Consider the following 13,473-nt stretch of genomic DNA (forward strand, 5'->3'; position numbering starts at 1 on the left):
TATGCGTCTTGAAAGTCAACAGAGCACATCTGATCCTCTTTCTCTAGGAAGGGGAGAATCAACTGAACCGTGACCATCTGGAATTTTTCTTGTTGAACAGACTTGTTTAGAATGCTGAGATCCAAAATTGGTCTCCGGTTCCCTGTTTTCTTTGGCACTGAAAATAATTTTGAGTAAAATCCAGATTCTGTTTGGTCTGGTGGAACTTCTTGGATGACTCTTTTTTTCTAGCAGCTTTTGAACTTCTATTTCTGCTTGAACTCTCACTGGGTGGGATGTTGAGGAGTCTTGCTAGAGGTTTTGGGGAGAAGGTGAATGGGGATAAAATAACCTTTGGAAATTATCCTTGGTACCCAGGCATTAGTAGTTATGTATCGCCAGGCATCTAGGTGCAATGAAAATCTTCCTCCGACTGCTTCCAGAGGTAAGCAGTTGAACCCTCCTTCAGGTGCACTGGTAGGACTGACCAGAGAACGAGTCCCTGGAGCCCTGATTCTGTGGATCACCTCTGCCTCTGGGAGGGCATCTTCCATTGTAACTCCCCCTCTGCCCTGAGGAGAGTCCGAACCACATAGGTCCTGGAAAGGCTTCTGGGACTTCTTGAACCACATCTTACCACTCCTTTGATTCCTGGAATAGGATCATTGAGGAGTGGAAAAACATACACCCACAACAGACAAAGTCTTTTCATCCTGTTCACACCTGGACAGAGTTTCCTTTACTTTGGGACCAAACAAAGAGGAGCCATCAAATGGAGCATTGACAAAGGAAGACTTGAATGGTTATGCAAACTCGCACAGGTGCATCCAAGTGTGTCTGCGGATAGCAGCGCCTGAAGCTGCTGACCTGGTCACCCCTTCAGCTCCATGTGCAATGAGCCTCATGGACAAGTTCGAAGTAGACTCCAGGGTAGCTAGCTGGGAGGCCACTTTTTCTTGGACCCCCTTAGCGACTGCTCCCTCCAGGGTATCTGACAGCTCCTTGACCAGATCCCTTTGAAGTCCTGTAAAATGTGACAGAAAATTCAAGGACCTGATGGAGAAGGTCGATAAAGCATAGACCTGCTTCCCAACTCTGCCAGTTGCCCTGGACTCATGATTTGGGGGATGGACAGTGGAACTCTCCACAGCTAGTTCTTGGTGGCAGCCGCTACCACCATGGCATCAACTACTAAGCCCTTAGCCCAATGTGGTTGGTTTTCAGGAACAGAAAGGATTTTGTTGGGTCTCCGGGGGACTGGTTTGACAGAGTCAGGAGCCGTCTAAGCCTGCTGAGTGATCAGTTTAATTAAGTTGTCAGCGGGCAGGGTAACCCAGGAGGTAGATGGTTGAGCACCAAAGGCCTGCAAATACACGGATTCCTCAGAGGACTGGTCTTTGGGCTTCCAGTCACCCCTCTGTTTAAGGATCTCAAGAATGTCTTCAAAGTAGACGTCTTCAGGAGGTGACCATTTGGAACCTGTGTCCTCAGTGACGGATTCTTCAGGAGACTCAAGGTATTTCCTCTTACACAATCTCTTCAGAGGAGGCTCTTCAGCAGGAGCATCTGAGATGGACTCAGTAGAGGGTGTGCCTTTGACAGGCAAGTCTTTAGACCCTTGTGCTCGCTCGACCTATTCCTAAGAGTGGAAAATGAGGTCTGAGGTAATGTGAAGACGGGCATTGTGGGTAGACTTGTAGCTCGAGAGTTCTTTTTGCTGACGTGAGCTTTACAACGGCTGGATTGGTTCCGAGGATCAGAACCGTAACCCATTAGTCAAGAATAGATGAAGATTGACAACATCAGATACTATAAATTACTAATAGATAGTAAACAAATAAAGTACTCACAATATCTTGAAAACGTGTATTTCCATAATCTGATATATATGAACCTCTGAACTTATAGATAGTAAGCAAATAAAGTACTCACAATATCTTGAAAACGTGTATTTCTGTAATCTGATATGTTTTGTAAATAATGTTTGATTGTTTGCTCTGAAGTACTTTGTAAGTAGTGTTTGTTGATTTTTTTTTCTTTTGAATTATCAGACAACATTTTTCTGTTCTAGTTTTGGAGCTCTTTTCCCTTGGCCCCCATTGAAAATAAACATTTCAGTTCTCAGTCGGACTTTCTGAATCAACAAAAGCAAACAAATATTACATAATTAAATAAAACATAAACCAGAGTAGCTGCAGTCCTCTCAGAGAAGACCATAAATCCCAATCCTGCCTACTCATTGTCTACAATAAAATGCATAAATGGAAAAGAAACAAAATATAAATTCTTTAGCTTTAGAATACTAAATGTAAAAAATGCATAACCTGATCTGCACAGAAAGTTGCACAAAATAGTAGATAAAATAATCCTGGAACCCAAAAACAAATCCAACCCCAAGTAGGAAATAAATGACCTACTGATATTATTAAAAATGACCAAGTAAAGATTAAACAGAACAGTCAGAATTTAAGAAAAACTTGGAAAATCACAATCCAACACAAAAGAATTGCCCAGTCATACTGAGATTCATACAAAGACAGCTGAAAAGAAAGCCAAAACTATAAATTAAGTATGCAGGAATCTCATGTCTGGTATAAAAAAGGGTACTGTAAGGGCAGGGAACACTTTTCATTGTGTGTGTTGCCACCAGATCCCCCATGTGTAAATAGCCATACAAATATGTATGATGATATGGGCATGTAGAAATACACATATAATATATATTGGCTTCATAAGAGAAGCATACTGATATGAAGAACATTGTAAAATGCTGTTGCTGTTTTGTGACATATTGTATGTTAGTCATATTGACAGACTTTTCCTTTTGTATTTACATAGAAACATTATATTTTACCATTTCTTATTACTGCTGTAATCCATAGATTTAAGTTTTCAGCCTTAAAAATGGTCCGGCTTGAAGTCTCATGACTTGTATGAAGAACATGCAGCCTTGCTCTAGAAAACACCGTAGTGTGAAGCAGTAGCCAGATCTACCACAGTACATATGTATGAACTAAGACCTGAAAAAGGGTTTTAATCGTAGATTATGTAACAGTGACTGCAAGAGTTGTAAGAATCATGCCAGTTTTTAAATCTGATAAGAAAACATAGTATGTATTTTTCATCAGCTGAGATTACACATATCTTCCAAATTTTAGTGGTGTGTTTGCATATTTTAAGTGTTGTAGGTGTCAAGTGTTATGCCTGTGCTTCTGAGGCCCAGTTTCATTTAGTATCATGGGTGGGTAGAGTAAGTGGACTTTGCCAACTTCTCGCAGGTAGAGCATTGCTATTTGTGCAGCAAACTCTTGGCATACCTTAGAATTCAAATCATGTCAAGCACCCCTGATTCAGATCTTGATGAAGGGGACGAATCCCTACAGTCCCTTCCAAATGGAAACGTGTTTTAGCCCAGTGTTTGACTGACACCAGTGTGATGGCTTTATCTATCAAAACCACTTTAAAGTGAATATGTGGTAATGCCCTTTTTCCAGTGTTGTGTGCCTGTGGAGTTGGTATGTATAAGTTGGGGGGGGGGGGTGAAAGAAGGTGGTGCAGGAGAGGGCTTACAAAAAAAAAAGCCTAAAACCCTAGTTGCTTTCATCTTTTGAAGTTTTGTCTTTCAAAACAGTAGTGATCAAACAGTAATGAATCCCTCCAAATAACCCCAGATTTTAGGGAAATTTTAGAACTGATGACACATGAGGATACTTGGTCTATAGACCCCCTCCCTTAAAGAAGAAAGCAACGTTAAGTCAATTTTTCTGACTGTGATGCACAGATATGTTGATCTGTGGGAGACATACAGTCTTTGTGTGCCTATCCTGGGAGAGTGGCAGGGTTTCATATAGGCTGCTTAAAAAACAAATTGCTTCTCCATGGTTTCCCCTAGAATATCAGCTAATAACACCCCTATCACACATGTCCAACACACCAAACTTCTAGGGGCTATCATAGATCACAACATGATTCGATGAAATTCGATACATCCATTGCACAAACAATAAAGAAAGTCCATAAAATCCTCAGAATCATATATAGATGCAAAAAACTACCACACCAGTGACAGTAAAGCCATCATCGCAAGAGCCCACCTACTGTCCACTCCTGTATGCCTCCCTCATACTCCTCAACCTAAACAAAGCAGACTTTGACTTTAACAAACTAAATACCTGCTACAATCAAATAGCTAGGTTTGCTACTGACTCACCCTTCAGGACATATCACTGCATATCAATCAAGCAATTATCCTGGCTAGAATCACCCAACCTGCTCACATATAACCAGCTTACAATAGCCCACCAAATTTTTTATTATCCCGATAAGAGTCCCAGCTGTTCAAGGTCTACTTAATATATACTCTAAAAAACGCCTGATAAGATCCACCAATAAAGCACTGGCTGACATAGGCAAAAGCAACAGTAGCTCTGGGACTCCTTGTTTACCATTTCTTTTACAAAAGCATGGAATACCATCCCCAGAGATATTAGCACCACTGAAAAAAAAATTATTTCAAAAAACTCCTGTTGCATTTACATATTTCTTGGTTATGTATTTGTTCTGACCCTGGATCAAAAAACTCCTCCTGTCCCATTTACATAGTTTTTGGCTATGTAATTGCTCTGACCCTGGATCATATCATACTTTAACCTTCTATGAAAGCTTGCAACAACTTCTTTCTATACTCTTACTCAATGTGTGTTTACTGTACTAGCCACTGATGAATGTAACCAAATGACTGAACAAAATGTTCTTTCAACTGTATTGTTTATTGTAACACACTGCTCCTTATAGTATATTTACTTTTTGCTCCTTTCTTGGCCTTGAAACTATACCTTATTATCTTTTTGACTCTGTACTGTACTTTAACATGTCTATTGTATTTACTGTACTAATCTTTGTGAAGCTTTTCTCCCCGGGCCTCCGCCAAAAATGGAATGCATGCCCAGTTGGACTTTCTTGGTAAACAAATGTAAAATAAGTAAATCTTTGTGTTTCACCATTACTAGATGGTTGAGGATTGCTATCAGAAATTTCATCAGTGACTGGTACGATTGCTGGAAAAAATAGGCATCACAGCAGCTCAGGGGTTAAAATCTCTTCCTTTACTTCCAGGGTTCTTTTATGACCTTTTATTGTCTGTTTGGTGATTGCATGTTTTCCCTTTCTGCATGTGTTTCCTTTTGGTGCTTATATATTCTGGTTTCCTCCTACCTCTGCAAAACATCAGGGAAAATGACTGCTGTAAACTGTACATATACAGTGCAATGGAAAAGTATTTGCCCCTTTCCTGATTTTTTATTTTTTGCATGTTTGTCACAGTTAAATGTTTCAGGTCATCAAACAAATTTAAATATTAGATAAAGATAACCCAAGTAAACACAAAATGCAGTTTTTAAGTGATTATTTTATTTATTAAGGGAAAAAAAACTATCCAAACTTACATGGCCCTATGTGAAAAAGTATTTGCCCCCTAAACCTAATAACTGGTTATGCCACCCTTAGCAGCAACAACTGCAGTCAAGCGTTTGTGATAACTGGCAATGAGTCTTTCACATTGCTGTTGAGGAATTTTGGCCCACTCTTCTTTGCAGAATTGTTGGAGGGTTTCCGATCATAAACCACCTTTTTAAGGTCATGCCACAGCATCTCAATTGGATTCAAGTCCAGACTTTGACTAGGCCATTCCAAAACCTTTATTTTGTTTTTTCTAAGCCATTCAGAGGTGGATTTGCTGGTGTATTTTGGGTCATTGTCCTGCTGCAGAACCCGTGTGTGCTTCAGCTTGAGGTCACGAACTGATGGCCGGATATTCTCCTTCAGGATTTTTTGGTAGAGAGCAGAATTCATGGTTCCATCAATCACGGCAAGTCGTCCAGGTCCAGAAGCAGCAAAGCAGCCCCAGACCACCACACTACCACCACCATGTTTGACTGTTAGCATGATCTTCATTTTCTGAAATGCTATGTTACTTTTATGCCAGATGTAATGGGACGCACACCTCCCAAAAAGTTCAAGTTTTGTTTCGTCAGTCCACAGAATATTTTCCCAAAAGGCTTGGGGATCATCAAGATGTTTTTTGGCAAAAGTGAGATGAGCCGTTATGTTCTTTTTGGTCAGCAGTGGTTTTCGCCTTGGAACTCTGCCATGCATGCCATTTTTGCCCAGTCTCTTTCTTATTGTTGAGTCATGAACACTGACCTTAACTGAGGCAAGTGAGGCCTGTAGTTCTCTAGATGTTGTTCTGGGTTCTTTTGTGACCTCTTGGATGAGTCGTCACTGCACTCTTGTGGTAATTGTCGTAGGCCAGCAACTCCTGGGAAGGTTCACCACTGTTCCATGTTTTCCCCATTTGTAGATAATGGCTCTCACCTTGGTTTGCTGGAGTCCCAAAGCTTTAGAAATGGCTTTGTAACCTTTTCCAGACTAATAGATGCCAATTGCTTTGTTTCTCATCTCTTGATTCAGCAGGTCTGGCAGTAATCAGGCTTGGGTGTCGCTAGTGAAATTGAACTCAGCTTTCCCAAAAATGTGATTAACCACAGTTACTTCATGATTTAACAAGGGGGGAAATTACTTTTTCACATAGGACCATGTAGGTTTGGATAGTTTTTTTCTTTAATAAATAAAATCATCACTTAAAAACTGCATTTTGTGTTTACTTGGGTTATCTTTGTCTAATATTTAAATTTGTTTGATGATCTGAAACATTTAAGTGTGACAAACATGCAAAAAAAATAAGAAATCAGAAAGGGGGCAAATACTTTTTCATTGCACTGTACATTGCATTTCTCTTGCAGTTTTATAGTGGGCCATGGTTGAAAGGTGTCCAAAGTAGACCAGTTAATTTATGCTGTAAACAGAGTTCCAAATTAGAGATGCATAAAATAAAACAATTATTATTTATTTATTTGTTTGTTTGACATTTGCTTACCGGGGTGGTCTGACTGGGTCTGCAGAACCCATTTTCATTGGAGGTCTGGGGAGAAAAGCTCCACATTAACACTAAAAAGCTTAGACCACAAATGTAATCACAAAATTAAACAGGTGGGTGTTCCTGTGCAGATTTACTTAGTGCAACGTAAATGATATTTTACTTAAGTAACTGTGTAGAGAATACTGAAAAAAATAATACCAATTTAAGAGAATTTCTCAGGTTATGTGATGTTAAAGTGGACTAACAAGGATTATTTGAGTTGCCTATCGAGTTTTACATGTAATTAGCTGATAAGTCTACTGCATCTTGCAGTGGTGGTTTTACTACACCTGGCAGGCTAAAGTCATGTCGAGGAGGGCATAATAAAGACGTTATTTAATAATGTTCATATATTCAAAACTAGTTCAGTGTGTAAATTGAAGCTGAAGCTACATGTTTGTGTGTGTGTGTGTCAGTGTGTATGTACGTGTGCATAAATGGGTGATTGACCTCTCTTAGTATGGCCTAGACGTTTACTATGGAGTTTTGGCCTATAAAACAGGACATTCTATAAATAAATTTGTTTCTGATTTTAATATATTGTTGTAAAGAATACTTTAACAAAAACTAAACACGAGATAACAGTGCAAATGTTAAATATACTTTTGAACTTTTCAGTGGTTTTAGTGAAACTGTGGAATTTCACACATCTGGAAATGTCCCACCACCACCATCTCCTCCTTCGTTGAGTCGTGCAGGGGTATCTTGTTTATCTTTAGAGTGGAGTCCACCGTCTAGTGTTTCTTCAGAGGAACCCCTGACCTACATCTTGGAGATGGAAGAGGAATCCACTGTAAGTACTGTGTTTCAAATTTGTCATTTAGTTAAATGTAACAGTTCCATTTCAAGTGTTCAATGTACGGAGAGTAATGCATATCCGAGTCAGTATTAACTGAAACCTTGCACTGTCATTTTGATGTCACATTAACTTTTGCACTTCTAAGGTAGTATCAGTAAGTAGTGACTTTCCTTAAGCTGGTGAAATCATTGCTGTCAGTTACTGGGGAATGAGACTTTTGCGATAGGAAAGAGCTTGATGGTTGAGGCAAAGGGTACAATAAGAAGTAATAGAAAAACAAAGTTGTTATCCAGCCCTTATTTACTGCTGTTCTTTATCAAGAATTGCAGAAGTCTTAAACTTATCTCGTTAAGAAAGTTTTTATTAATGACAGATACTGTATAATGCAATAAGAATTCACTTTGTTTAAATGTTTTTTTTTTCTCCACTTTTGTTTTCTTCTTCATTGCCTGTTGACCTTCAGGTTCCCCTGTTTCTGGACTTACAAGATAAGACGTGTCATTCATGCAGCCATCAGGGTCCCCCCTTAGGTCTTATGCTTTGCATCCTGCAGCTACCATATACTTTTGTCAACAACTGATATTGCAGTTTCAGGCATGTCTGCTGCATATGTGCCTCCACATATATATCACCCTAACTGCATTGCTAAAAAGATGCCTAGCAGTTCTGGCATGCAGCTAATATTAATGCTGCTGGTCTAATCTACTAGTCTCCAGTAGTTTTCAGTAGCACTCGTGGAATAGACAAACTCCCTCCCTGCATTATGGAAATTTGGTCAGGCTCTCATTCCCACATTCCCTAGACAGCACCTGCAGTTTGTAGATCACGGACAGATCCTGGGTCACAAATAGGGCTTAATCCCATTGCATCACAGAGATGTCTGTTTAAATATGTTTAATTTCACTTATATTGTCTTGTCTACTTCTGTAGCTGTTGCTAAGTTAAAACTTGAAGATAAGAATTCATGTCTTAAAAGTAGCATAGTTACCAAAAAAGAAAAAAAAAAAAAAACACTCTGGTTCATTGGCGAAGTGACAAGACAAGAGGCAAGAGTTTTCCATTCCTGTTGAGTTGTTAATATAATACTAGGTTGATGATTTTTACTGCATTGGATGCTTGTGTTTTTAAAGATCAGCTTCATGGTGGCTTCCTAGCTGAAGTGAAAATATGCTTTTGAGGAAAACCAGGTACTCAACTGTCCAAAGATTCCTCGTTAATCCAGTGGCAGTGACAACCACACAGAATGCAGAGGGTCATAGATTCAATCCACAAGCAAGACTCAGAGTTTTCCCTTTCACTCCTGTTGAAGAGACAAGGTTGCCCATTTGTTCAGCCAGTGATCCAGGAAGAGGCAGCCGGGCAGTTGATAAAATGGATGCTGACAAGTTTCCCTCTCCTTTGAGCAGGGTGCAGGGTCTGCCTGTACTTTGACTCTGGTGTAGACGTGGAACTTTGCTACACTTTGTAAGTAGACTGAGAGACCAGCATCTTGTGCTTTGCATGAGCATGCACACTACTCGTGCTATGGTGTCATTGCATGTTAATGCCTTATTTAGTGATCCTGATTGACTACTGTCACTCCCCATGTGGGTCCTGTTTACCAGCCTTAACGATTTAGTAGTCATAATGCTTTTCCCTCCAGGAAGTCAAGAAACCTACCCAATGAATGACTACATCCAGGATTTCCCAGAAATAAGCTTTTAGTTACTCAAGGACTCTGGGAGGAGGGATGGGGCTGGGGCAACTAGATGGAGTCAAGTGATGGTCAAGTGGGTGATGAAGAGTTGCATAAAAATGTACATTTTTTGTTTCATCTTACAGGTACTATACAGTAGACTGCTGTCAGGAAAATTCTTACACATAGAAAGAGGTGGTTTAGGATTATCTAATTTGAAGGGATAATTTATAGCTGAACATTTAAGTGTCATGTATGTAACTCAAGCAGAAGGTTATAAGCCAGAACGGACAGGGATGATGATGAAACAAGGGGTGAGTCTGAGATATAAAGAAAGGGTAGGATTTTGGATGAAGGTCTTTAAGAAGAATAACAATCATGCAGAATATTTTTTTCTTAAAATAGTAGAAAGCGTTGTAAGAGCTATGCAAACATATGAATGGAGAAAGGAGATTTTGCCAATGGGGTGGCTGGATGTACGAGTGTAGAAAATATACAGGAGAGTGCCGGGATTTACTGAAGACCATTAGCAAATGAACCAAGTTAATGGTAGCAAAAAACTAGAAAGAGAAAGTTAAGAGAGTGTAATGAGACAAAGCAGAGGTTTGGACTTCAGGTTAGAGACGGTCTTCCCTACCAGGATCAGTAAAAGAGTGTACACAAAGGTGAAGGGATAGTGGAATGCTAAATGAAAGTCCAAATCTGGTTGACTATTTGGCTGAGTTTAAGACAGAAGGTGGTGTTAAAAAAGGATTATTAGTAGGGCATATCTAATATTGCATGATAAATAATAGTGTATAAAAATCAATCAGATGAGGTTAGAAAAGAAAATAGAAAGGCAATTTACAAAGGAACAATAGAAGGATGTCTGTAGGACTCAAAGTAGGCAACAAAGTCCAGAAGGTTTAAGATTTTTGCACAGAAGTAGTTCATAAGTGTTTTTATACTGCAAGCAAACTTTAGCGAATTTTCCCTCAGGTAGTTAGCAAATGCTAGAGGTGTGACGGGAAAGAGAGAGGTTATTGGGAACATGTTTTTTGGGAATGTAATGAGTTGACAAATTTTAAAAATTCCCTACAGAGTACTTTGTCAGAAATGTTATGGGAGCAAATGGTTATTATATATTTTTTTTCATGTGGGTTATAAGGTCTGAATTGCCTAGACGTAGTAAGACCTTACTACGTTTAATGCTGTTGACTGCAAAAAAATACTAGAAAATAGAAATTAAAATAAGTAAAGTCTAACTGTAACTGATGTGTTGAACAGTGTAAAGGAGATAACTTAGTGTTATGAGTTTTAGAAAACAGAAGAAGCAAATTATGTAGAAATAAATGAAATTTGTGTGAACAGTATATGTAGACTATTGTTCATGAGGAAGAGAAAGTTTTAAGGGGAAAGGCAAGGATTGAGCAATTTATGCAATGTAATGAAAGAAAATTGTTAAAAGAAACGTATAATGCATGAAAACAACAATAAAATATATTGTTATAATTTAAAATTTGTTTATTAAAATGTGATGATTTAATAAAGATGTTTAAAAAATGTTCTTACATTTGTTCTATAATGCTGAAGTCTGAACTTTTAATGTCTTAGACTTACCATGATCCTCATATTTTGAGGATGGATTATTTGTTTTTGTGTAAATTGAGCCTTTAACCAATTAGTGGTTTGCACTGTCTTAACTTCACAGGTCTCTTCCATTACAGTCTAGTTGAGCTAACCTGGTTGTGTCCAGTTTGAGTACCCCTTGGAAAGGGAGGTCTCCATGCCACAGTAACCAGCTATTATTCCTCAAATTCCTAGGTGCAATGTTCAGCCAACTCATTTGGCTACTGCTAATTGGTTACAGCTGCTGGATAGTTCCAGAGCTCATGCTGTAAATCAACTGGCAGACATCTGGCATGGTCAATTTAATCTGTAGCTCTTCTTTTTCAAGACTGTCCAGTATGTTCTGTGAAGGGACAGTAGCTGTGTGCTATATTTGTAGCCTTGATATAGTTTATTTAATATCCAAGCTCTTTCATCTTCCGGTTTCAGCATCATAACTTGCCTTATATCTTCATAGATGTTTGTGGTTTAGTGTGCATCTAACAGCTGGCAGAATATGGAGGGCTTTGTATTATATATTTCTTGAAAATTTCGTTGTATTCACCAGGCTTTGTAAATTAGATGTCTGTCTTTTGTTAATAGTTATTCGTACTTTCAGACATCTCACAAATTCTAATTTACCCAATAGACATATATTGCCTAGCTCCAGAAAAGGACAAGAGTCTAACCACTTTCTTGATTTACTTGAAAGTTCAAAAGCAACTAATTTTGGTTTCACTATTTTCTAACTCATACTCTTCCTGTTTTTACCATATTTCTAGAAAATTCTCTAATCGTGCCTCTGGCCCTAGTAGCTTGGAGTTGTATGAATACCTGAATGACGTTCCTTCTTTTAAGTCATGAAATGGGAACTTGATGGTTAGGTTGCAGTGGGATTTCCTGACATTACTGCACTCTTCTAAAAGAGGTTTCTTTTGTCTGTGCTTGTTAGATGTAGAAGATTTTTAGGGAGAGCAGCTTCCACTTTTGTTCAATGCCAGAGTTTGTTACAGTTAGCATGTTACTGTATAAACAGTGGAAGAACCAGTTCTTTCTCTTGCTAGAGTTGAAAGGATGTTTTTTTCTCATCCTTTCTCGTCTGAGCATCCAAGTGCTCCGGATTATGCGGAACGCTCCACATTTAATGATGAGCGAAGCCGCTGTTCCGCATTGAACAGCTGTTGCTCCACTGTATGGATTCTGATTGGTTTGTGTACCGCAATTACTGCCAATCGGCATTGCGGTATACAAACCAAAGCATAGCTCTGCTGCCTTTCCTACGTAAACAAGTTCAGCACTATGGTCAGAGATTTAAGGCACGCCTTCACTTTAGTTTCAGTTTCAGAAAACATTGTTGCACACATACAAGGTCATCATACTGCAGTATTGGAGCCCTTTTGATATGCCTCACGGTTTCCCTCTACCCCACTTGTGCAAAAATGCAAATATGGGAAACGTATGTAGCAAATGTGAATATCTGCTCGGATACAATGTCTACTGCAAGCCTTCTGGCTTCTGTTGACTGAAACAATTATAACTCCCTACTCCCTCCCAGAGAAGACGCATAATCCTTATACAAGCAGTATGTTATTACTGTAAACAGTTTCAGAAAAACAGCCTAGAGAGCTGACTCTGTTGTATAGCACCTTATGATGACTTGGAATTAGTGTTTTTTGTTTCCTGAGGTGTATCATCTTTCAGGTATCTGAATATCCTGCTTTCTTTAGGTGTATTTTTATTTTCACAGATGGGAATGTCTTATGTTCCCTAACTGTAATGTCTTTTAACTAACCTTTCTCACTCTTTTACACTCTTGTGTGATGTGCCCAGCTACATTTGAAGCTTGTTTTGTACCATAAATTATTCCAAGACAAAACAACTTGGAGGAAGTGACCTTGCTGCAGTCTGTTTTTTGTTACAGCTAAGCTAAACTAAAACAAGTGAAGGTTTAGAATACTTCTTTTGAACTAACTTGATAAGTGTGCAGTTGTGGTGCTATCTAGATGGCCTTCCTAATTTGTCACCTTAGAGTATGTTAATGGTTGTTGCATCGATTACCCTACCAGACAGGCTACATTGGTAGGGAGTGACTAGACTGGGGAGAGAAAAAAAATGAGCTACAGTTATTCCTACCCCCATGGCTCATTACTGTCCAATCTACCAGCTAACCCACAGCCTGTCAGTGCTCACGACATGCTGTGTATTTCAAAACTGCAGAAAAAACTAATCATCTTAGTTATTGCCTTAGTTTAAAATTTTCATAAATGTAGCCTTCAGAAAATATTGTGACAAGGGGGTTTAAATTGTTTCAGGTCTATATTTCTGTTTAGGTATGACTAAAGGACCCTCCCAACAATTTATATTCCAGTATCCTACATGAATCACACTGCACTATTATTTTGATTGGGTTCTCTTACAGATGGGGTTGTAGTTTGTCATTACTGCTGCTGACTGTTA

At 38.9% G+C, this 13,473-nt stretch overlaps 1 protein-coding gene across 1 annotated transcript in view; it reads left to right on the forward strand.

Moving 5' to 3' along the window:
- Positions 1-13,473, forward strand: part of LOC122789953 (fibronectin type-III domain-containing protein 3A-like) — a 1,322,139-nt gene that overhangs the window by 842,058 nt on the left and 466,608 nt on the right. The window contains exon 13 of the mRNA XM_044057452.1: positions 7,574-7,748. Within this exon, the coding sequence (XP_043913387.1) occupies positions 7,574-7,748 (175 nt within the window). The remainder of the gene's footprint in view (positions 1-7,573; positions 7,749-13,473) is intronic.

The sequence above is a fragment of the Protopterus annectens genome, chromosome 15.part0 (assembly GCF_019279795.1).
Source record: "Protopterus annectens isolate FY-2018-M chromosome 15.part0, PAN1.0, whole genome shotgun sequence".
Classification (NCBI taxonomy): Eukaryota; Metazoa; Chordata; order Ceratodontiformes; family Protopteridae; genus Protopterus; species Protopterus annectens.